This window comes from Schistocerca americana, chromosome 8 (genome assembly GCF_021461395.2).
Source record: "Schistocerca americana isolate TAMUIC-IGC-003095 chromosome 8, iqSchAmer2.1, whole genome shotgun sequence".
NCBI classification, from domain to species: Eukaryota; Metazoa; Arthropoda; class Insecta; order Orthoptera; family Acrididae; genus Schistocerca; species Schistocerca americana.
This window is the reverse complement of record NC_060126.1, coordinates 319,867,697-319,892,985: the sequence shown is the minus strand read 5'-3', so window position 1 is coordinate 319,892,985 and position 25,289 is coordinate 319,867,697. Positions and strand designations below refer to the sequence as shown.

Sequence of the window (25,289 nt, the reverse complement as noted above, 5' to 3'; positions counted from 1 at the left end):
TAGTTGGCCCGCTAGTAACTGTTTCATTTCAAAAGCCATCCATTCCATCAACACAGCACATATTGTGGTCAAATCTATACACCATCTTCGTGACCTAGGCAGTTAAGCCAAGAACCACGTTTCCTGTGACACACAACATTCCACTGTCATACTACATGCTAGATGCTAAAGCATGTATGGTCCTGAGGATTGGCAACAATCACAATCACCAACTCCCAACTCAGTGTCAGTGTCTATTCTTTTGATTTTGTCCAGTATTCATTCTTCATACTTTCTCTCACCTTACCTTCAATTCTTCTACATGTACGTCCTTCCCGTCTGAATCTCATTTAACTGCTTCTCATGCTGTTTTGCCATTAGGTGAGATGATTACCCTGTGATCACGCTTTACCATTCTCTTCTGTTTTACTTGATAGTCTCTCTCTTCTATCACATGTGACTATTTTTAAAGGCTGTAATGATCTGAGCTTTCTACAGCTGTCATTTCACTTTACAGTATGGATCACACTAAAAAATCTACCACTGGGTAGTGTGTGTGTGTGTGTGTGTGTGTGTGTGTGTGTGTGTGTGTGTGTGTGTTGGGGAAAGGGGGGAGGGGGAGGCTTTTCATAATAAGTAAGATCAAATTTTCCTACCTAAATGTGGTATGTTTCCTCTGGATTGGATATGAAATGAAGTGATCATATGGTATTACTAACCAGGAGACCCCCACTGGGGTCACTCAGCAGCCTAGTGCAAGTCTTTTTATTTGATGCCACTTCGGTAACTTGTGAGTCAATGATGATGAAATGATAATGACAAAACAACACCCACAAATCGAACCTGAAACCCTGAGCCCTGAGTCAGTTGCGTGATCACTCAGCTACAAGGGTGAACTGGATTGTATGCAATTCAATTATTTTATACCACATATGACAAAATGAGAAATTCATATTTATTATTGACATTGCAAAAAAAACAGCAATATCACAGGCACACACACTGGCCTTTGTTTTATGTAAAGAACAGTGTTTACAACAATGGACAAGCTACCCATGCATTAATTTTTTATCACTATATGACAACCCATTACTTCATAATAGCTCTATTGACTTCTAAATACAAACTAATATTCTTATGTGTTGCATAGTTCTGCAAATTAAAAAGTCTAAATTACATCTATAGTCACACAAGTGTATGCAAACAGTAGATCAGAAGTTTCAAAAGAGAGAGTGAACATGTAAAATACTGTTTATTTCTAGTAATATTTGGCAATCTCGATCATTAACAATACCTCCACAAAAAAATGAATAAAAATTTCAATTCTTTATTTATTTTTTGTACTATAATAACAAAAATAAAATCACAGTTTCTTGTTTTGTTGAACTCTGTGAACAAACAGCGCCTCTTTTCTTCTTATACCCTTCTACAATTCTACAAACTGTTCTTTTTAGATCTCTTAAAATACTGATTTACATCAGTTGGACAATTTTGTGCAAGTTTTTGCTTAGTAGTTGTTGACATCCACATTTTTGTCTTTACGGATGAAGCAGAGCTGCAATAACAACTCTGTAAAAGCAAACAATTATTTAAACTGTTGGCCACAAGTTTTATGTCCAACAATATAAACTTACTATGAAGCACTAATTTAACCTTATTTATTTTATGTTTCGAAATTTTCAAGAATTAAGTTTAAGTTTTTTTTGGGTGGATTCTTCACACACAAACAAGAATGCATAGAATAGTTTATAATTCCCTCTTTAGCATGGGATCCCAGCAAAATAGCTTTCTGAAAGGAAAGAGTAAAATATGTACAAATGTAGCTTGCATATAAAGATAAAACAACCTTCCATATTTGGAAATATATGTAATGACAAAAACGTGTTTCACCTGACTAAGCAATTTATAATGTATGCATAGTGTAATATAGAAGGAAAATCATTCATTGTCAGAGTTCAAAACTTAAATTGCACAAGATCTACAACAGTTTTTCCATGCCTTTTTGAGGCACTGAATTTCACAGACGACTCTTTACACACATGTACATATTGCAATTATTGGCAGTATAACAACACAGAGCTTAAAAACTGCAGTATCATTTTCATTAAATAAAATAAATGGCGTCTCAGTAGTGCTGAAGCAGTTTTGGGACTAGAAATTCTTGAAACTGGATCAACAAGCAAGGAATTCAACATTGTTACATTTAACTTATATACATCTCGAGTTGTTATGTTCAAAGAACTTTTAAGACATTTTTCATTTGGCATGTATTGTTCCCTCCATATTTATGCTTTCGAAGCTGTGTATGCATTGAAACCAAAAGAAGATCAATAACAACTTGAAAACTTAATCTCGAATAATGAATAATTAAGAGAGAGTGAGATGTGGGGGCACACACACACACACACACACACACACACACACACACACACACACACACACACAGAGAGAGAGAGAGAGAGAGAGAGAGAGAGAGAGAGAATGTAAACCACCTACTGTAGTTAAATATTACCAGAGTTTGATAAACTCTACAATACTGCTCAAGATGCTTTTACATTCTCTGATAATTTATGCATACAGTCATCTCTGAATGGCACTAACAACTTAATCTGCTTGGATTTTAAAGAGAAGATGCATACAATATTATCATTAAGAACATGTAATAAAGAGAGATTTCACTGCAAAATATGCATCATAATAAAGACAACTGCATAAATGTCAAATCACTGCTTATCATACAGATGTATTCCCTTCAGGATCATCTGAGTACAACAGAAGACATGAAGACAAGCAGTACAAGTGAGGCAAAAAGAGTCTCTTCACGTCATCTGCTTATATGTCAAGAGAAACAAATAACTTATTATCCTTTGATCTACAAAATATTATGAGAAACAGAAGATGACTGAAGGTACATGTCACCAATATCAAACTGAAATGTAATATGTAATTAAGAGTTTTTTAATTGGTTTTGTCTCATTGGAATATTTAACGTCAACTAATATGACATTTTTTTGAAATCATATATGATACTTTTACTTGTCTAGTAAACAAGACATGAAATTAATTATACACATATATACAGACATAAAAATGTGAATGACTCAGAACATACATAATAAGTCAATCATCATAATGAAAGTTCACTTGGTAGTGAATTTCAAATTACAGATATTTACATGCACATTACAAAAATATATTCACATTTATAACCTGTGACGCCATACCCTGATGCAGAATTTATGAAGCACCAATGTACTCTCCAGCTGAAACACCACATTAAATATGGCATAACAGACAACAAAGTATAGAACATATCTATTTTTCTTTTATAAGCATTCAGATAACATCATATTCGTAGTAAACAATCATTCAATATTGCTTAGAATGGCTTCAATAAACACCAAGCAAGCAATTTTAAGTAATATTTATATGAGGGATTTAAGAAAAAAAAATATTTAGGCATGTGTTACATTCATCATAAATAATGAGATCACAATTAAGATGTCATAACCAGAAACTATTGCTGCAACAAGATCAATTCTTTGTAAGTTTCTTAATTTAAACATGATCTACTTATTAAATCCTAAATACTAAGTAACAATGACTCAATGAAAATAAGTTATGTTTGTGTGTTCAACACACTTGTAAATTTGGTTAGGCACTGCAATACCTAATACACAAAAAATTGCTAATGGAGGCCATTTCATATATTTTCTTCTTTAAGTAGCTTTGGATCTTTGTTTATTACATTGTGGCAACAGATCTACAATGTCATTAGTTCATTGTACGAAGTAAAGGTAAAGGCCACAGCACTGAACATTAACTTCAATAAAAAAAAAATATTTACATGGATGTACACACCATCATCATAAATATCACATTCTTATAGTGTAGGGCAACCAACGGCTGATATCACCAGTGTCATGTTACGGCCCCAATAATATCTCTAGACTGCCTGACTGCATCTTAAGAAATAGATAACAGATTAAAGGAACAGTAACATGCTGATTTTCAGCACACGTCTACAAGGACATCTTCACCGAGACTCTTTGAACACTACGTCTCTTCTGCTGGATACGATATAGGAATTCTGTCTAGATCCAAATCAGCATCTTCCTCTTCAAGGTGTGGAAACAGACGCGTTAAAACAAAGTAAGCAACATCATAGTTACTCCAGTAGGCAGTATGAGATGTAAGTGCAGACAAGTAACTGCCACCCAGATTTGTCTCTCGCAAGAGGTAGTCAAGACGGTGTGGTAACTTGATGTGACCTAATGAGAAAAGAATACGCTGATATATTTTCCACTACTGCAGCAGAAATATGTTTACAATTTCTAGTTAAAAATTGCACAAAATTCTATACATAAAATGTGTCTGAAATTGTAATGGAAATAATGAGAGATTAAAAAAAAAACTGTTGGAAACACTAGGTTTAAGACCCTGGAGTCACTCTGAACAAAACTTAAAAGCTTAACAAACTGGGAATCTCTCTTCAAATCAAATTTACACCTGAATAATTCTGCCTTGTTTGATCTACTTATGTGTTTATGAGTGTTAACTTACCACATAAGTGAATACCATAATGTTTTCCTGCTGCTCAAGTCTTAATGTAAATGTTGCACACGTAAGATTAGATTCATTTAGTCACTGTGTAGTTTGTTTAGGTATTAGTGATAAATATCACTTCTGTAATATAGTAACAACTGGGATTGTCTACTGATGCTACCAGTTAAACATGGATGTAAATAATCCCTTAATGTTGTGTTTGTGCTGCAATACCACGTTTAATGTAACTAAGACAGAAGGTTTAGTTGCTGTCTGACATACAAGTAAATATTTGTAAGAATAATCTTGAGACATCCCACATACCAGCTGAGCTCTCCACAGCATGAATATAAGAAATACACAGATCAAAAATATTGTGGAAAGGCAACTATGCTAGAATCAGAAATGAAAGTCATCATCCACTATACGGACTTCCAGATGTTTCTTATTTCGAGCCTTGCCCTTACATTATTCATTCATAGAAAAATGATTATGTATGTACTCAGGATGCATCTCTTTCTGTTGACAGAAGACCTACTCCAGACGTGTTGAACTGTAGGGAGTATTTACCACAGGGGATCATTACTGCACGACATACAAGATCTGTTCTCGTACTCCTGCACCGGCAAATCAAACTAAAATAAAAAAACTTTTCAAAATGTTGGGACTAACCTACAGCCTAGCTTCTGACTAAATTAAAATTCTATCTCCAGGTGAATCTTTCACTCTCACCTTCTATCTATTTTTCAAGACATATAAGGCCTGGTAATCCTGTTTGTTCTAAACTGAAGACATGTCTGCTTTAACTGAAGTGTTAGAGACAGTCTTTTTCTGTAATTTTAAAACTGATTAAAATTCCCTTGTCAGTACTTATGAAATGTGTTTAAACATGTGTAATATATTCTTAAAGGGAGGGTTACTGGCAAATAGCTAGAAGAGAAGATCCTATAAACATATGCTCATAAACAAATATGAGGGTTAGAACTTTAATAGTGGCAACTATTTATTTACAACATATACAAAACAGACAAATTTTCCAAAGATTTACTGTCCTTCAAAGCAGTCACCAGCATTGTGTATAACCCACTGTCAGCAATATGGAAGTCGTAGGACACCCTTAGCAGCGCCAGTTGTGTCGACAGTTTGAGTGAAGCGGTCTAGTGTCCATCAAACCTCTGTAACAGTTCTGAAGTGAATGCCATGAAGTACTGCCTTTATGTCAGGAATCAAGCTGAAATCACAAGGGCTTAAGTCCAGGGAGTGTAGTGGGTGGTTCAGCATTTCCCAGCCCCATGAACTGAACAATTAGTCACAACTTGGCTTTGTGCAGCCAAGCATTGTTTTGTAAAGAGCAGAAAGTGTTGATGCTTATTTTCCTCAGGTGTTCATTTTTAGAACACAGCCTGTGACCAGCTTAGAGAAAGAAGTGGTGACAATTTCTGCAGGATCCACCCATCATTTTTCAGGTCCGTGCTTGGACACACATTGCACAAGCTGTGACTGATTTGTTTGATTGATGTGGCTGGGAAGTGCTGTATCACATACAACACCCCCGAGCACTTGTAACTTCAGTACGATTCCTAAGATGAAGGAAGCACTTCATGGTATTCACTTCATAACTTTACCAAGATTTGTCAGACAATAGACTGCTGCACTTGAACTATGAACACAACTGGTGTTGCTGAGGGTGTCCTATGACTTTGACATCACTGGCAATGGGTTATACACAATGCTGGTGTCTACTCTGAAGATCAGGAAACTTTGAAAATGTATCTATTTTGTATAAGTTATAAACAAATTCCAACCCTTGCACTTTTTGAGATACAGGTCACTTCACCTGTGTCACGAACAGTCAGCACTCACTGGTGTGGCTATATTTCTATTGATGTTTATTGATCAGTACTTATTGGTTGTGTTTGTTGCTGTACTGAATCCTCAAATTGTGATGGATGCTGTCAGGTATAACACTTACAACTGCCTTCTAGATAAGACATTCTAACTAGTAAATCTGATTTTGTGCTGGCATCATAACAAAATTTATCACTGTATGCAAGGGTACCCATATTGTAGTTTGTAAGGGGGAGGGGGTGATGGTACACCCGTTGGTATGGAGTCTTTTTAATATTTTGGTAGACAAATGGCAACCTGTAAGAAGCCACAAACAGCTACAGTTCTGACCCTGTTAAAAATCTGCATAATACTGACTTTTAAATCAATTTCTTGAAAGAAAAACATCTGACAACACTACACTTTTTTTCCTCTCCTTGAGAGCCACAGCCTCCCCCTTGCCTCCCCACGTATGGTCACTTTTGATTCCATGAAGTATATATAACATAAAAAATGAAATGGAGTTGCTATTATATGCAGAAAATTGTAGTTATAGTATTCTTCTTCTATGACATGCCAACAGTGTTAATCGAAAAGCACATGTTACAATGCCAAATGATATTCTCAGTGCTGCATTCTACTCAAAAAAATGTTCCGCAGGTTGTTCCAGCAACTTGCTGCTATGGGATATTTCTTAATAAAAACAAGGACTCACTGCCATTTATATCCCACATACGGAGGAGTGAGTTTTGCAACAAGTAGATGATCCTGAAAGAAGTGTGCAAAGATTTGAAACAGCTGAAGCCAGAAACCATGCTCTTCCATGATCAACTCTCCACAAGCATTTACCACATCCAAATCATTTACAGTGCAAACAAACTCTCACACCTGAACACCACCATGCCAGGTTATGGTTCTACCAATGGGTTGGTTCTATGATAAAATACTGAAGATATGCTCACTGAATGGGACAACTTACCACAAAAGCCACAAATGGGCAGACACAAATTCTCAAGCGATCATGGAAGCAAGGCACAAGGTTCATTTTAGCATCAATAAGTAGGCAGGCCTCCCCATGAACCATGGACCTTGCCGTTGGTGCGGAGGCTTGCATGCCTCAGCGATACAGATGGCCGTACCGTAGGTGCAACCACAACGGAGGGGTATCTGTTGAGAGGCCAGACAAACACGTGGTTCCTGAAGAGGGGCAGCAGCCTTTTCAGTAGTTGCAGGGGCAACAGTCTGGATGATTGACTGATCTGGCCTTGTAACATTAACCAAAACGGCCTTGCTGTGCTGGTACTGCGAACGGCTGAAAGCAAGGGGAAACTACAGCCGTGATTTTTCCCGAGGATATGCAGCTTTACTGTATGATTAAATGATGATGGCGTCCTCTTGGGTAAAATATTCCGGAGGTAAAATAGTCCCCCATTCGGATCTCCGGGCGGGGACTACTCAAGAGGACGTCGTTATCATGAGAAAGAAAACTGGCGTTCTATGGATCAGAGCGTGGAATGTCAGATCCCTTAATCGGGCAGGTAGGTTAGAAAATTTAAAAAGGGAAATGGATAAGTTAAAGTTAGATATAGTGGGAATTAGTGAAGTTCGGTGGCAGGAGGAAAAAGACTTTTGGTCAGGTGATTACAGGGTTATAAATACAAAATCAAATAGGGGTAATGCAGGAGTAGGTCTAATAATGAATAAAAAAATAGGAGTGCGGGTTAGCTACTACAAACAGCATAGTGAACGCATTATTGTGGCCAAGATAGACACAAAGCCCATGCCTACTACAGTAGTACAAGTTTATATGCCAACTAGCTCTGCAGATGATGAAGAAATTGATGAAATGTATGACGAGATAAAAGAAATTATTCAGGTAGTGAAGGGAGACGAAAATTTAATAGCCATGGGTGACTGGAATTTGTCGGTAGGAAAAGGGAGAGAAGGAAACATAGTAGGTGAATATGGATTGGGGGGAAGAAATGAAAGAGGAAGCCGCCTGGTAGAATTTTGCACAGAGCATAACTTAATCATAGCTAACACTTGGTTCAAGAATCATAAAAGAAGGTTGTATACCTGGAAGAATCCTGGAGATACTAAAAGGTATCAGATAGATTATATAATGGTAAGGCAGAGATTTAGGAACCAGGTTTTAAACTGTAAGACATTTCCAGGGGCAGATGTGGATTCTGACCACAATCTATTGGTTATGAACTGCAGGATTGAAACTGAAGAAACTGCAAAAAGGTGGGAATCTAAGGAGATGGGACCTGGGTAAACTGAAAGAACCAGAGGTTGTAGAGAGTTTCTGGGAGAGCATAAGGGAACAATTGACAGGAATGGGGGAAAGAAATACAGTAGAAGAAGAATGGGTAGCTTTGAGGGATGTTAAGTAGTGAAGGCAGCAGAGGATCAAATAGGTAAAAAGACGAGGGCTAGTGGAAATCCATGGGTAACAGAAGAAATATTGAATTTAATTGATGAAAGGAGAAAATATAAAAATGCAGTAAATGAAGCAGGCAAAAAGGAATACAAACGTCTCAAAAATGAGATCGACAGGAAGTGCAAAACGGCTAAGCAGGGATGGCTGCAGGACAAATGTAAGGATGTAGAGGCTTGTCTCACTAGGGGTAAGATAGATACTGCCTACAGGAAAATTAAAGAGACCTTTGGAGAGAAGAGAACCACTTGTATGAATATCAAGAGCTCAGATGGCAACCCAGTTCTAAGCAAAGACGGGAAGGCAGAAAGGTGGAAGGAGTATATAGGGGGTTTATACAAGGGCGATGTACTTGAGGACAATATTATGGAAATGGAAGAGGATGTAGATGAAGACGAAATGGGAGATAAGATACTGCGTGAAGAGTTTGACAGAGCACTGAAAGACCTGAGTCGAAACAAGGCCCCGGGAGTAGACAACATTCCATTAGAACTACTGATGGCCTTGGGAGAGCCAGTCATGACGAAACTCTACCATCTGGTGAGCAAGATGTATGAGACAGGCGAAATACCCGCAGACTTCAAGAAGAATATAATAATTCCAATCCCAAAGAAAGCAGGTGTTGACAGATGTGAAAATTACCGAACTATCAGTTTAATAAGTCACAGCTGCAAAATACTAATGCAAATTCTTTACAGACGAATGGAAAAACTGGTAGAAGCGGACCTCGGGGAAGATCAGTTTGGATTCCGTAGAAATGTTGGCACACGTGAGGCAATACTAACCTTACGACTTATCTTAGAAGAAAGATTAAGAAAAGGCAAACCTACGTTTCTAGCATTTGTAGACTTAGAGAAAGCTTTTGACAATGTTAACTGGAATACTCTCTTTCAAATTCTGAAGGTGGCAGGTATAAAATACAGGGAGCGAAAGGCTATTTACAATTTGTACAGAAATCAGATGGCAGTTATAAGAGTCGAGGGGCATGAAAGGGAAGCAGTGGTTGGGAAGGGAGTGAGACAGGGTTGTAGCCTCTCCCCGATGTTATTCAATCTGTATATTGAGCAAGGAGTAAAGGAAACAAAAGAAAAATTCGGAGTAGGTATTAAAATTCATGGAGAAGAAGTAAAAACTTTGAGGTTCGCCGATGACATTGTAATTCTGTCAGAGACAGCAAAGGACTTGGAAGAGCAGTTGAACGGAATGGACAGTGTCTTGAAAGGAGGATATAAGATGAATATCAACAAAAGCAAAACGAGGATAATGGAATGTAGTCAAATTAAATCGGTTGATGCTGAGGGAATTAGATTAGGAAATGAGACACTTAAAGTAGTAAAGGAGTTTTGCTATTTAGGGAGTAAAATAACTGATGATGGTCGAAGTGGAGAGGATATAAAACCTAGACTGGCAATGACAAGGAAATCGTTTCTGAAGAAGAGAAATTTGTTAACATTGAGTATAGATTTAAGTGTCAGGAAGTCGTTTCTGAAAGTATTTGTATGGAGTGTAGCCATGTATGGAAGTGAAACATGGACGGTAAATAGTTTGGACAAGAAGAGAATAGAAGCTTTCGAAATGTGGTGCTACAGAAGAATGCTGAAGATAAGGTGGGTAGATCACGTAACTAATGAGGAGGTATTGAATAGGATTGGGGAGAAGAGAAGTTTGTAGCACAACTTGACTAGAAGAAGGGATCGTTTGGTAGGGCATGTTTTGAGGCATCAAGGGATCACAAATTTAGCATTGGAGGACAGCATGGAGGGTCAAAATCGTAGAGGGAGACCAAGAGATGAATACACTAAGCAGATTCAGAAGGATGTAGGTTGCAGTAGGTACTGGGAGATGAAGAAGCTTGCACAGGATAGAGTAGCATGGAGAGCTGCATCAAACCAGTCTCAGGACTGAAGACCACAACAACAACAACAACAACAACAACAAGTAGGCAGGAATTGTCGGTGACAGACTCATAGGGCAATACAGTTTCCCAGACCAACTAACAGGTGTTGTGTGTCTGCATGACAAATCACCTATTTTATTGGAGAATGTTACTCTTATATAATTACAGTGACATGGTTTATGAATGACACGACATCTCTCCATTTTTTACACCTTGCATAACAGTACCTAACATGAATGCTTAATGACCAAGACATTGGTCAAGAAGATCCAGAAGCATTGACTCTAATGTATCTGATCCAAGTGTCTTTTAATTCTGGATATGGGAGTATTTAAAGTCACTGGCGTATTTCACACAAGTCAATAACGTGCACATGTTAGAGGAGTGTGTTTTTACATCTGACAAAATCTCACATAAGTTAATGATTCTTTGGGGGTGAAGGCTGAAGGATCTGTAACAATGGGTGGCAATATACAGCACCTCCTGCAGTGACAACAGACAAATGGCTACCACACATAGCCTGAAAAAAGAAGTGTGGCACCGAGAAGGGGAGGAGGAAATGAAATGAAGTTTCACTCACATGTTGAGAAGATATGTAATGTTATTTCAGTGATTCGAGAATCAAGTAAAATTTACAAAGAACCTGGCAATGTGAGCATACTTACCAGTATGACATTGTGCCCCCCCCCCCCCCCCCCCCCAAGATACATGCACTGAATTTGGGAAGGGTGTCAAAAATCTTGAATGTTCTGCTGAGGCAAGATGGTTCACAACTGTTGTAACTAGTCCATGATATATCGGCACGGCATTGGGACAAAGTTGATGTTCGAGCTGGTTTCATACATGCTCTATTGGTGACAGATCTGGGGATCTTGAGGCCTATGGAGTTACCTCAACAAGACACAGAGACACATGCCATGTATGGACAAGCATTAACCTGTTGGAAAATGGCACCACGATACCATAATATGAGAGGTACAACGTGAGGACACAGGTTGTCCATGATGCAATATTGTGTCATCAGAGTCCTCTCTACCACTAGCAGTCATGACCTTAAGTCATACCCAGTGGCTCCCCACACAATCACATCAGGGTAAAACAGCTGTGCCCTTCCAAAACCTTGGAAGAATGGGACTTCTCCCCATGTGAGTGACATATTTGCTGATGACGGTCATCTGGAGTAGTGCAGAACCGTGGTTCATCACTGAACACAACACAATGCCATTCACTAATAGACCCTTCTTCCCAGTCACACTACCACTCCACACTGTTTATGTTGTGATGTTGATGACAGCCTAGGCTTGTGATGTTGATTTCCTAGTCCATCTCTGTGTCTTTCACAGTGATCTCTCAACATCTGACACTGTCCACGCCCATTTTATATCCTATCAGGTCCGGTAACAACACTAAATACTAAAAACACTAATGCACACTGATGTCCGTTCTTAATGTCATAGATAACTGCATCTCTATTGCATACCCACCAATGGTATGTATGTGTAGGAAGTTATCTTGATATCTGACGATGTCTTCTGGGTGCTTAACTTTTTTTTGTCAGGTGGTGTATGAGCGAAAGGATCTTACCTGAATAAGTGCTTCTGGACAAGTGTTTACGGGACATTCTTTGTCGTAGTGACCAGTACTATGCTACAGCAAATGTAAGGGTCATCCTATATATACTTCTAATGTAAAATATTAGATGTCTCATTTGTTTTTACAGATTACTTGCACTACCACTGTTTTGAATGCCTCACATACATGTCATGTAATCTATTAAATTTAGGCATGTCAGCTATTTTAATTTTGTAACCTACTTACTGACGTAACAAGTAGAAAAAAGATTGTTGCAGAAGGATTAGCGATTATCACCTTTCGTGGCATCAGGAATTGGAGATCCTGGTCCATCACGAGGTTGCCAGCTGCTTCTCATGAGACCCCACAAGCTCCACCCTCCTATGACTGAATTGTCTGTACTAGCACTCACTGTGTCACTTGAAGCACCTGATGTTGGCTGTACAGAACCAGCAGTCGTGGGAGCTAATGGTACAGTTGTTATGGCACCATCTGGTACTAGTGGCTCAGGGAGCAAGTCGTCATATGAAGGCATTGTTGCAGCTGAACTGTATGCATGTATCTGCAGTGGAGCCACTTTACTGTACTCGCGGACTAATAGTGGCTCCATTCTGCAAAATTTTAAAATATACATATGTATTAGTTAATACTATCATGATACTCAGAATCTTAAAGCAATTACTGCAATTATTTTAAAACTAAATCAAAGCAAACTACAGAAAGCAGTGAACAGAGATCATCTGTCTTCAGCTTTCATGGTAATACCTTTTAACTTTTTAAGTGGAGAAAAATGATTTCAAGATGTCCTCTCTAGTCCTTTCACTTCCCTTCTAACAATATACTTTCTACATTGAAAATATAGTGACAAATAATAATAAATACATTTAATGGCACACAGTGTTACAGCTTATTAGACCAGGGACAACATCTAAGTTCCAGTAAAAGACGATCTCAATAGTATGTTAATATACATTAAATTGGACATACCAAATAAACTTTGTTTGAAGCAGATCATAATGTTTCTATAGTGTTTGAAGGCGATTAAACTTTTCATTCCTCATCTGAGAATGATTAGTGCAGTACAATAATGTGGGTAGCCAGTACTCCAAAAGCTAAATACTGATTTTGATGTAAGTTAATAGCTAAGAATTTGCCATATTGTTAATTTATTAATGCAGGAGAGGACTGAAAAGAAAACATTCAAAAAACAGAGAGAGGTTGTCTGTGGCAGGAGAAAACAGAGAGAAAGGTAAATACAAGGTTAGGACAGAAGAGGAAAGCTATGGTAAATGACAGGAGAGGAATAGTGATAGTATGGGTAAAGGAGTTATAAGATGACTATAAGAAATTGCAACAAATGTAATTATGAAAACAGAGGATATACTGAAAGAAAAATTAAGGCTTAACAACCTGTTGGCTACAAGGCCATTAGAGGCAGAGCACAAGCTTGGATTCTTGTTGTCAGAGTAGCACTTGCACACAATGTCCTCAATTCTTGATATATACATTCCAAACTCTGTTTTCTCCAACAATTTTTGCCATCTATGGACACACCTCTAATAATGTGGAAATTATTTCCTGCTGTCTTTACACATGCTGTACTACCCAATCCCTTTTTTTGGGTAGTGTTTTCCATACACTCCTTTATCACTGATTCCACAGAGATTCTCCTCATTTCATGTAAGTCCATTAAATTTTCAGCACCCTTCTGTACCACCATATCTCAAATTCTTCAGCCATCTTAGTTTACAGTTTCCCCCCCGATTCATGATGCATTTCCATGCACTGCTGTACTGTGGACACAAATTCTCAGAAATTTCTTTCTCATGTTAAGTATTACATTTAATCAAGCAATGGGAAGTTCAGCTTGGAACACCAGCAATATTATGAAAGGGATAGATTGATACTTAACATAAACACGATGCATTGAATTACAGACAGACTGACAAAAAGACTGCTACATATAAGCTTTCAGCCAAAGCCTTCTTCAGAAATGAAAACTGCACATTCATTCACACCAACAAGCTCACCTTACACACATGGCCACTATCTGCACACACTCTGGCCAGAATGCAACTGAAACACATCAAATGGGAGCAAAAGTCTGGAATGCAGCAGAGAGGGAGGGACAGCATGGTACATATGGGGGAAGAGGAATCAGTACTGCCTGGCAGAGCATCCAGGGACTGAGGTGGCAGAATAGGGCTACCAGGCATAACATCAGGAAGCTGTGAAGGAGGGAGAGGAGGAGGAAGGAGTAGAAATGAGGAGAGCACAGAGAAGGGGAAAAGACTGGTGAGTGCACTGGCAGGGAGCAGTACACAATCAGGGTGAGGGGAGGCAAATTGTGACGAAGTGACAGGACAGAGGAAGGGGATGCAGTTGGGTGACGTGTGTGGAGCAGTAGGTTACTATAGGTTAAGGTCAGTATGATTTCAAGAGTGCCGGCCGGAGTGGCCGTGCTGTTCTAGGCGCTACAGTCTGGAGCCGGGCGACTGCTACGGTCGCAGGTTCGAATCCTGCCTTGGGCATGGATGTGTGTGATGTCCTTAGGTTAGTGAGGTTTAATTAGTTCTAAGTTCTAGGCGACTGATGACCTCAGAAGTTAACTCGCATAGTGCTCAGAGCCATTTGAACCATTTCAAGAGTGGAGAGTGTGTTGTAAGGATAGTTATCATCTGGGCAGTTCATAAAAGCTGATGGTGGCAAGGAGGATCCTGATGGCCTGGGTTGTGAAGTAGCCATTGAAATCAAGCATGTTATGTTCAACTGTGTGTTGTGTACAGGGTGGTCCACTTTGTTCTTGGCCACAGTCTGGTAGTGGCCATTCATCCTGATGGATAGCTGGTTAGTAGTCATACCAATATAAAAAGCTGAGCAATGGTTGCAGCAGAGATGGAAATGACACAGGTGACATGCTTTCACAGGTGGCTCAGCCTCTGATGGGACAGACAAACAGTTTTCCTGTGCCATATCCCCACATACCCCTAAATCCTCCCACCAACCTCAAGTACTAGCTACAAAGGATCACCCCTTTCATCATACTGTACCACCCCTGACTGGAACAACTGAATCACACCCTTCATCAGGGCTTTGATTATCTGTCATCATGACCTGAAATTAGGGACATCCTACCCAAGATCCTTCCCACCCACACTGAAGTAGTGTTCTGTTGCATACCCAACCTTCACAACATAATCTATCTCTATGCCACTCCCATTTCCAACCCCTTGCCACAGAGATCGTATTCCTGTGGAAGTCCTAGCTGCAAGACCTGTCCAATGCACCTACCAAAACTTTCTGTTCCAGTCCTGTCACCTGTGAAAGGAGCTATGTCATATACTAGCTCTGCTGCAATCATTGCACAGATTTTTATATTGGTATGACTAATAACCAGCTATCCATCAGGATGAATGGCCACTGCCAGAACAAAGAGGACCATCCTGTACACAACACACAGTTGAACATAATTTTTTTTTCCTTGGAAAAGACCTTGGTTGAAAGCTTATATGTAACAATCTTCAAATGACTGGAGAAACATTCAAAATAGAGCCATTTCTATTTTGAATGTTTCTCCAGTCAGTCGGTGGTTGGAGACAAAACAACATTGTTGCAGGTAGTCTGTGAAAACCAGTTCATAGATGTTGGCCACTGACGAATCGTGTACACAATTGGAATCAAATCCATCAGCGTCAGTTAAAGATGATGTACTGAAGCACCAAAACTGGTGGCCATATCATAAATAACATTGTACGGATGACTGCAGGTATTCCATTTTATTACATCTCTTACTGCAGGAAGGAATTCTACCACCCAATTACTGAGCATGCTGCATACCATAACACAAATGACTTCAAAAGCTGCTGTGGTATTCACATCAATTAAATGGCCCCCAAGCACCATGATTTCTAGATTATATAGTTGGAAATGGTCCCTCAGCATATTCTTTGCTCTTGCAAACCACCTGGTCTAAATCTCTGCTTGTCACCTTTCCCGTCATTTTCCATATCATTTCACCATTTCTCGTCTATCCAAACACTGTACTAGCATTTCTACCCACATTCTCCCACCCCTTCTCTGTAACACAAAAATAGTTACTATACCCACCGGTGCATTTGGGTGCCTGTGAGTTTGTGTGTGTGTACCTACATCAGAAAAAAAAAACAAAAACAGTAGCTCTGAAGCTAGTAATTTCTTTTTTACTGTTGATGTGTTTCTATCTGTAATGCATCAGTCAGTTCCAGGTGAATTGTTGTTTTTCTCATTTTTGTTATTGCTTCTGTCCTGGAATTTCTACTGCCTATTTATGGCCGATTAGCCTTTACATCAAGACATGTACCTCGAGGTGAATGATTTATGACAGTGAAGAACAATGCTCCACACTTGCTGGTAGTATAAAGTAAAGGAATGTTCTTCCAACCTCCTTTACTAAATTTTTAATAGTTTTGTATGGTTTTGTTTAATTCATGTTTTCCAAAAATTAACACACACTCTTTTTGTAAGTATTTCATGAGTTCACCTTGCTCGAGAGCAAGAGCCAAGTGTCCAGAATCTGGATCACTTCTGTATTCATTCTGTGCAGGTAATGACATCCAGTGATCAAAATATTATGATTATTTTAATACTTGGTTCTGTTGAAAATGTGATAAAGTACCACAATCCTACAACATAGTAAACTTCTTTGATTTTCTGTACAACTCAAACATAGTTATCAGTGTAAGCAAGCGTATATTGATTATATTTCATCTCTATTTCTATTTCATCACTATTTCTTTACAAACAAACACACACATACACCACTGAGAACCATACAAGTAGCACTGAGTGGCTATAACGCTTGTAATCAATTAGATGCTTGCAATTTAAGATCACCAATAAATACTTGTTTATGTAGTTGTATGTGTCAAGAATTTCTAGATGGATAATTTATAATGAAATTAACACATCAACCCATGACTTTTAGGTGCATAAGAAATGTATGTATTCTCTCTTAAATGATGAATTTTGTAGAGCTTGGTAGATATTTGGCTAACAATTCAGGCCACTGTTACTTGCAAATTACTTTCCTGTACCTCATACCTACTCTGTATGACTTGCCTCCCCTTTTAGCATTGCTGAAAGCAAACACACAGTGTTGTGTGGCATGCTTGGCAATTAAGTGGTCCAGCTGCCTATTGGCCACAGTTTGGGAGTGGCCATTCATATGGACATACAGCTTGTTAGTGGTCATTCACATGTAGAATGTCGCACTGTGTGTTGGTACACCACTTGGCTGCTTTCACAAGTGGCTCTGTCTTTGATGGGGAATGATATGCCTGTAACAGAACTGGAATAATAGGTGGTAGGGAAGATGTATGAGGCAGGTCTTGCATTTAGGGCTATTAGAGGGATATGAGCCATGGCAGTAAGGGTGGAATAGGAATGGGCAAGGACGTTGCTTAAGTTGAGTGAGTGGGTGTCAGAATAACATTGTGGGAGGGGTAGGGAGAATAGTGGGAAGGATATTTTTCATTTCAGGGCATGGAAAAGGTAGTCAAAACTCAGGCAAAGAATGTGATTCAGTCCTAGGTGGTAGAGAATCACAAGGGGGCCTGTCCTTTGTGGCTGGTCAGTGAGTATGTGGGGGATAGTAGATGACTGGGGAGATTGGTTTCTGAATAAGCTGAGAAGGATAATTTCGGTCTGTGAAAATCTCAGCGAGACTGGCTGGCTCTGAGCACTATGGGACTTTCAACATCTATGGTCATCAGTCCCCTAGAACTTAGAACTACTTAAACCTAACTAACCTAAGGACATCACACACATCCATGCCCGAGGTAGGATTCAAACCTGCGACGGCAGTGGTCACACGGTTCTAGACTGAAGCTCAGCGAGACTCTCGACATATTTGGGGATAGACTGTTCATCGTGGGGCCATCCGTGAAGTGATGGTTGACACTGAAAAAGGTGGCTTGTTGGCTGAGAAAGACCATGTGAAGTGAATGGGAGAAAAGATACTAAAGTTCTGGTTCAATGTGGATGGGGTGTCCTCACCACTGGTCCAGATCATGGAGATGTCATCAATGAATCTGAATCAGATGCGGTGTTTGGGATACTGGGTGGTCCATGAATAGATTGGCATAGGAAGGTGCCATGTCTGTACTGCAGGCATGTTTTTACCACCCCTTGCACCACTACTTCGTTGCCCCCCCCCCCCCCCCCCCCTTCCCTGCCATGTTTGATGAATGGAAAATTCAGTGAAAAAAGTGTATCCATACATTTACGCAAAATGCCAGCAGCATTTTTACCACAGAAATTATGAACTTACAACTCTTCAAGAGTGCATGCATAAATACATCCACAATGATTTCATTTTATGGTCTTGAACAGAGAAGCAAACCAGTGTTTCACATGCTACAGCTCGCTAACAGTAATATTTTACCATGATATCAATCACAGCACCAAATGATGAAGTGCACTGGCATGACTACAAGACGTAACAGCCTTGAGCTCAATATGCTAAATTCCATATTACCAGTTATTGTAAAGCAGCTACAAGGGGCATAAAAGAGTTATTTTTACTCTCAGAATAGTGAGTGATACCAAAATGAACTAAAACAATGCTATTAAAACAACTGACAATCAGCAAAGATTATGCTAATGTATGTGCTGAACTGACCTGTAAGCAACAGGATCAGATGGGTGGAAAATATTGTAGAGACGTCGGCAAAGAGAAGGGGGAAGAACATGGTCTTCCGGTTCACGAAATCTCAGCGCAAGAAACACAGAAAGTGGTGACCCCAAACAGAACAAGTTATCAATCTGTGAAAATATTGTAAGCAATTTTAAATGTTGGGCTATTGTTTAAAATACTACAGTCTAATCCTGTATTACAAAGAATTTTATAAAGGGAGAGGCATGTTTTTCCAGTAAATCAGACACAATAACAACATAACCTACACAGTAAAATACTGTAAATTCTAAGATAAAAGATAAAATTATTTATTTATACAAAATGAGATTTGTTCAAAGATGACTTCAATTTTTTTTTTTTTTTTTTTTTTTTTTTTTTTTTTTTTTTTTTTTTTTTACATTTAAATTTCTTAAAACTTTTCATAAATATATTCAACAGGATTTAGAAGCACGATTCCTTCATTATGAACATACTCCTTGAATGCTGTGCATATAAGACGTTTAACTTACTCAAACAACAGTACAACAATGGCATAAAAAGTCATGCTATAGACTAAAATCTATATAAAAAAAGATGTTTGTTAACAAAAACAAGAAAACAGTACAGTTTCAGAAGCAAAAACCAAAAATAATCCTTTTTTACTTTCTTTTCTTACACTTGTGACATTCAAAAACAGTTCTCAACTGCAAGGTTATTCTCCAAAGTTACCATAACTGAAATTTTGTGTACAAATAATTATGAACATATCAAAATACCATTACAGGTCTCACAATCTCTTTATGCCTCTGTAATGAGTGGCACCAACCAAAGTGGTTGAATTTGTCTATGATGAATGTATGTCCACTGTTGTTTTCCTATGAATTTACATTGTTGCAACAGTCCACCTCTAAGAGCAGACATATGTGTAGTGTTTTGTTTTAAACTTGGGAAAACTGTTGAGGAAATACAGAAGATATAGCAACAGCTTAATTGCAATAGGGTTCACAACCATGACAAACTTCTTGAAAGAATGAAGTTTCCTTTAATTACTGTTACTCATTTCAATTTTCTTTATTTTTACATACGACATTTCAGCTGTGTAGAAAATAGACCTCACATGGACTATACCTGTCCACACAAGTTTAGTTCTGGTTAGTTTGTTACAAGGTGTGACTGCACACAGCTCAGTATTCTTTGATAATAATAAATGACACTGCTGTGTGCTGATGTTTCTACTTTATCAAATATCATGGCTACAGCTTTCAAGTCTGACCAACCATGAGTTGACCACGAAAATGACTATAATCCAAAACATATGTAGTTAATGGTTAAATATTTTATTTGAGAACGGCTACACAAACAAAATGTCAAAATACAAATACAAAACGGAAATGAACAATAAACGATGCAAAAAACTTATTTCTTTAATGCAGAACATGTTTCTGCTATAAGCATATCAGTTTGGACATTGAACTTATTATTGTTTTAAGTATTCCAAAAATGACCAACAGTATAGTGATGATTATAACTATGCAGGATCACATGAAAAACCCACAGAAATGAAGCATCTAGTTCTACGAGAATATCATTTTGGAACCAGTAGTGGTGTAAGGTCATCACAATCAATGGAAATTATGTCGTACAACAGGGCTTTGTAGCCAAAGGAATGGGGGAATAATATGGTGTACTGGAACCATGAATAAAACCAACCTGCTTTAAGAAAAATAGTGTTTCATTGGTTACTGAATGCCCTTTGTATTTTGAAAGTGCTAGTGCTAAATACAATATAGGAAAGGCGAAAGAGTCAGTCTCAGTAATTTTTATATGAAATCTGGTATTTTTATCACTAATTCAAAATCAGCTAATATTCCCAAAAGAATGACAATGCAAGAGCCAACTGACTCTTAATCCATAAAATACATACAGCTAAAGATAGCAAATGTCAGGTGGATACAACACCCTGTAACTTACAGACGGTGACTGAAACAGCTTTTCTCTAACATTTAAATGAGACCAGCTCTGTTTGCAGTGTTTGTAATTAATTCAGTACAGTGTCTGCATGTTGTTAAGATGACGTGAAGATTGTGTTGTTGTTTACAGCTTGAATTTCTGAGAAATTTGTTAGGTGGTCAGAGATAGAAATTAGCATTCGGTTCTGGTAATAATAGACTGTAGGGCTCTTTAGTATTTATTATTCTACACTAAAATAGAAAGTGGCAATTGTGGGTAAAATGCTAAAAGTTAAAATTTTCCAAATAAAATGTGTTAGCTCAAGCAAGCATTTCCTGATCATAAATATATTAACCAATTCATCAACCTTCTTTAAAATAAATATAAACATCACTATAGGGAAAATTAAAATGCTACAGCAAATGAATGTAGCTCATTATTATCACTAAACTAAACAAGAGTGAGCCAACCACAATGTACACTAAAAGCATGGGCTGGAGTCCAGACAGTACATAAAATTTTAAAATACTTACCATATTTATCTCATCATCAGCTAAAGTAAGTAACAGTTTTCACTTAAATTCAGTTACTGCCCTCTCATCAGAGTATAAAACTTATCTCTCTGCCAGCACTGCCTCTCATCAGAGTATAAAACTTATCTCTTTGCCAGCCAATCTTCATTCTACTCCCAGTTGACTGACAGCCACAGGGAAGTCGTACACTGTGATCTTTGTGATCCCTATACAGCTTCTTGGCTGTAAAATTAGCTTTGTTGTTTAACCTTATTTCCTTGTACACCAGTAATCTGTTGAATACCACTGTTTTGCCCTACTTTTGTGCCAAGAGTAGGAAATCTTGTGTTTTGGACTGTTTGGTGAATGTTCTGCAAAGGGAGAAGCAAGTTAAAGCAGATGTGGTAACGCTTCTCTCTGTCACATCTCATCTGTTCCTAAGCCTTCCGAATTGTGTACAAATTGGCATAGCTGAACAAATGTTGTGAGTCTCCTAACCTGACACACACAATTCAGCAGATTGCCTCCCAATTTTGTAGTTCACTTTATCAAGTAACTTCTCAGTTGGCCTCAAAAGGCTCAGTGGGTCCATTTTTCAACTTTCTGCCACAGAAATATCTGAGGTAGTCACCATGAATCAAATACATGATCTCTGTGTTAGTAGCCAACAATCCAAACCATTGAACACAGAGATGGCCTAATGGTATTGTTCACTGAGATTACATCTAGCCTCTTGTTGCTAAAAAGACATTCACTGAAAGCCACTGAACAGCCAATATCATTCATCTCTTTACTGACAATATGTATGTACTGTATAAAATCTTCTCTGTTTTCAAACGACATCAATTACAATAAAATTCTTGAGCTTTCGCCGCCATCGTCATCAAGAGTAAATCTAATGACTGCTGGGGCTGGCACTATTTCCTGCTTATATACCTCCACTTACAGCCGCTGGCACCAACCAAAGATAGCTGAAATGGTGCTTGCGCAGAAGCTCAAAGCAGCTATGGTCCATCACGGGACCAAGTGATGTCAGTTGGCACGAGGGGCTGGCATCACATTTGAAACTGCCATTCCCACTTCCATATAAGCGTTAAGCATCTGCTGTTGCTTCCTTTCAACATCCAAGGCACGCCCCCATGCCCTACTCAGTGTGTAGCCCCAGTCTCTGTTTAAACTATTGCTGTTCATTCTAATCTCAGCTGCCTCTTTTATAGCAAGGTCCCAGTATGTTGACGCATGAGAAAGGCTCTTGTGTTTTCAAACTGTATTTTGTGCCCATTTTTGAGGCAATGCTCAGCTATGGCCGACTTATCGAGCTCACATTGCTTAATATGTCTATTGTGCTCAGTACAATGTTTTGCAACTGCGCAAATTGTCTGGCCTACATAGATGCACTTGCAAAGGGACACCTTACACGTTGGGCACACCAAGACTTATGTCATCTTTAACAGGGTGCAAAATATCCCGTACCTTGGGGAGTGGGCCAAAACACTGGTCTCAATCCATGTCTCTGCAATAAATGTGCTCATTTGCTGCTCGTTACCCCTCAGTATGGCAGGAAAGCCACTGGAGTGCTGATTCACAAGGTGTCCTCCTCCAGTGACACCTGAAAGAATTTTCAACATCTTTTTTGCTGCATTCTTCCTAAATACGTGCTTCAAGTGCTACAACTCAGACTGTATGTGGTGGTCATCAGAAATAACTCTGGTTCTGTGTATTAACGTGTTCAGGACCGCTTTCTTGTGTGAAGGGTGGTGAAAACAAGTGGCGTTCATATATCGATCAGAGCATGTCGGTGTCCTGTACACTGAATGACCAAGCCGGCCTTCTGGCTTCCTCTCAACTAAAATATCTAATAACAGTAGCTTGCCATCCTTCTCCATCTCGAAGGTAAATATAATGGTGGAATGGACACCGTTCATGTGATCCATGAACCGTTGAAGTGTATTTACACCATGAAGCCATATCAGGAAGGAGTCATCGATGTACTTAAGGGTGCAAGATGGACACAACATGGCAGAGTTCAGAGCCTGCTCCTCAAAGTGCACCATGAAGAAATTTGTGACTGCAGAAGACAGTGGTGAGCCCATTGCTGTACCATCCGTCATTTCATAACATTTGTTATGGTACAAGAGCTCATTGCCACTAGAACATGACAACAGCTTGATAATTCCAGGTGGAGGCTGTTGGGCAAAAAGTCCCAGCGTGTCATGAACTGGCACCCTCATAAAAAGTGACACTACATCCAGACTAACCATTACATCATATCGACCTATTTTCATTTCCTTGAGTGTTTCAACAATTGTCTGCAATTTTTCAACATGGTGTTCACAATGACCCAGTTTTGGCAGTAATAATCCTGCAAGATGTTTTGCCAGTCTGTAGGTGAGTGAGCTGATTGCACTAACAATGGGCCTAAGAGGATCATATTCCTTACGTATTTTCGGCAGTCCATAAAGCCTGGGAGGTCTGGTAGTGTGCGGCATTAATTTGTTCACCACTTCATCTAGTAAACCAGATTCCTTTAATAACTTCCCTGTCTTCCTGACTATGGCCTGTGTCAGATTGCAACTAAGCTTCTGGTATGCCTCATCTTCTAATAAATTTGGCACCTTCAGGCGGTAGTCTTCAGTGTACAAAACCACAGTGGCATTTCCTCTGTCAGCTGGCAAGACAACCAAGTCCTCATACTCATGCAATAAGAATAATGCACGCCATTCCTGCCGACTAACATTTTGGTGCCTTAGCTTTCGACAGTATATGGCTTGCAGTTAGTCATGTCCTCAGGTGCCTCATTGAGAGATGCCAAATGCACTGCTCTATTCCACTAATAGTCTCCAAAATTGGCAGATGTCACAGGACCGGTGAAAAATTAAGGCCTTTACTCAGCACTGCCACACAGCCATCCTCCAGTTCTTGTTTGGAGAGATTAACAACTGTTCTGTGGGCCTTATCATTCTCCACATCAGTTCCTCTGCGAATTAAGTGGTCAAACCTGTTACGTTGTTTAAACGTTGTCTGGTACAAAAAAGCACGTTGTTGTGTTGCCCCACTCCCAATCGAATGGCAACAAAGTTGATGACAAAAATTGATGATAATCAAACAGGTTTCTGACCTTAAGATGAAGCTGGTATCATGTCTGCTGTATCCGTTGTCTCACTATAGCGTGAATTGTCTTCTTCAAATTCTGTACACTGCAGTAGTTTGGATGTGGTGCTTAATTATAGCAAAGTGATGATTATCTCCTTGTCTCAGCAGCATTGCAAAAATACTAAAGAACTCAGCATACTGGGACTCCGTTATAAAAGAGGTGGATGAGATTAGAATGAACAGCAACTATTTCAACAAAGACCAGGGCTACACACTGAGTAAGGTGGGTGGGGGTGGGGAGGGGGGAGGTGGGGGGGGGGGGGGGGGGAGGTGCTTTGGATGTCAAAAGGAAGGAATGACAGATGCTTAACACTTGTAGGGAGGTGGGAGCAGCGTTCCAACATGGCACTGGCCCCTCATCCCACCTGACGTCACTCGGTCCCATAGCAGGCAGGAGCTGCTTTGAGCTTCTGTGCAGGCATCATTTTGGCCCCCTCTGATTGGTGCCAGTGGCCACAATCGAAGGAATGTAAGTGGGAAATAGTGCCAGCTCTGGTAGTTAGTAGGTTTACTCTTGCCAATGATGGCAGGCTAGCCATCAAAAGCTCAAGAATTTTATTGTCATTGACGTGACTTGAAAACTGAGAAGATTTTATCCAGTCATGCCTCTGCAAAAGACTCTTGAGGACACATATCCATCCTCTATGGTGAGGACATAACACGCAGTGAGAGACTGCTGGAAAAAATGTACAACAAGAAATCACATCTGCTGAGTTCTTTAGTATTTTTGCAGTGCTGCTGGACAAGGAGGTCATTCCTCAC

General features: G+C 39.1%; 1 protein-coding gene across 1 annotated transcript in view; it reads right to left on the bottom strand.

Moving 5' to 3' along the window:
• Positions 1 to 910: 910 nt before the first annotated feature.
• LOC124545240 (phospholipase DDHD1-like) overlaps positions 911 to 25,289 on the bottom strand; it is a 190,258-nt gene continuing 165,879 nt past the window's right edge. The window contains exons 9-11 of the mRNA XM_047124112.1: positions 18,919 to 19,061; positions 12,558 to 12,871; positions 911 to 4,250 (exon numbers count right to left, since the gene is read on the bottom strand). Coding sequence (XP_046980068.1) covers positions 4,036 to 4,250; positions 12,558 to 12,871; positions 18,919 to 19,061 — 672 coding nt within the window. The 3' untranslated portion in view covers positions 911 to 4,035. The remainder of the gene's footprint in view (positions 4,251 to 12,557; positions 12,872 to 18,918; positions 19,062 to 25,289) is intronic.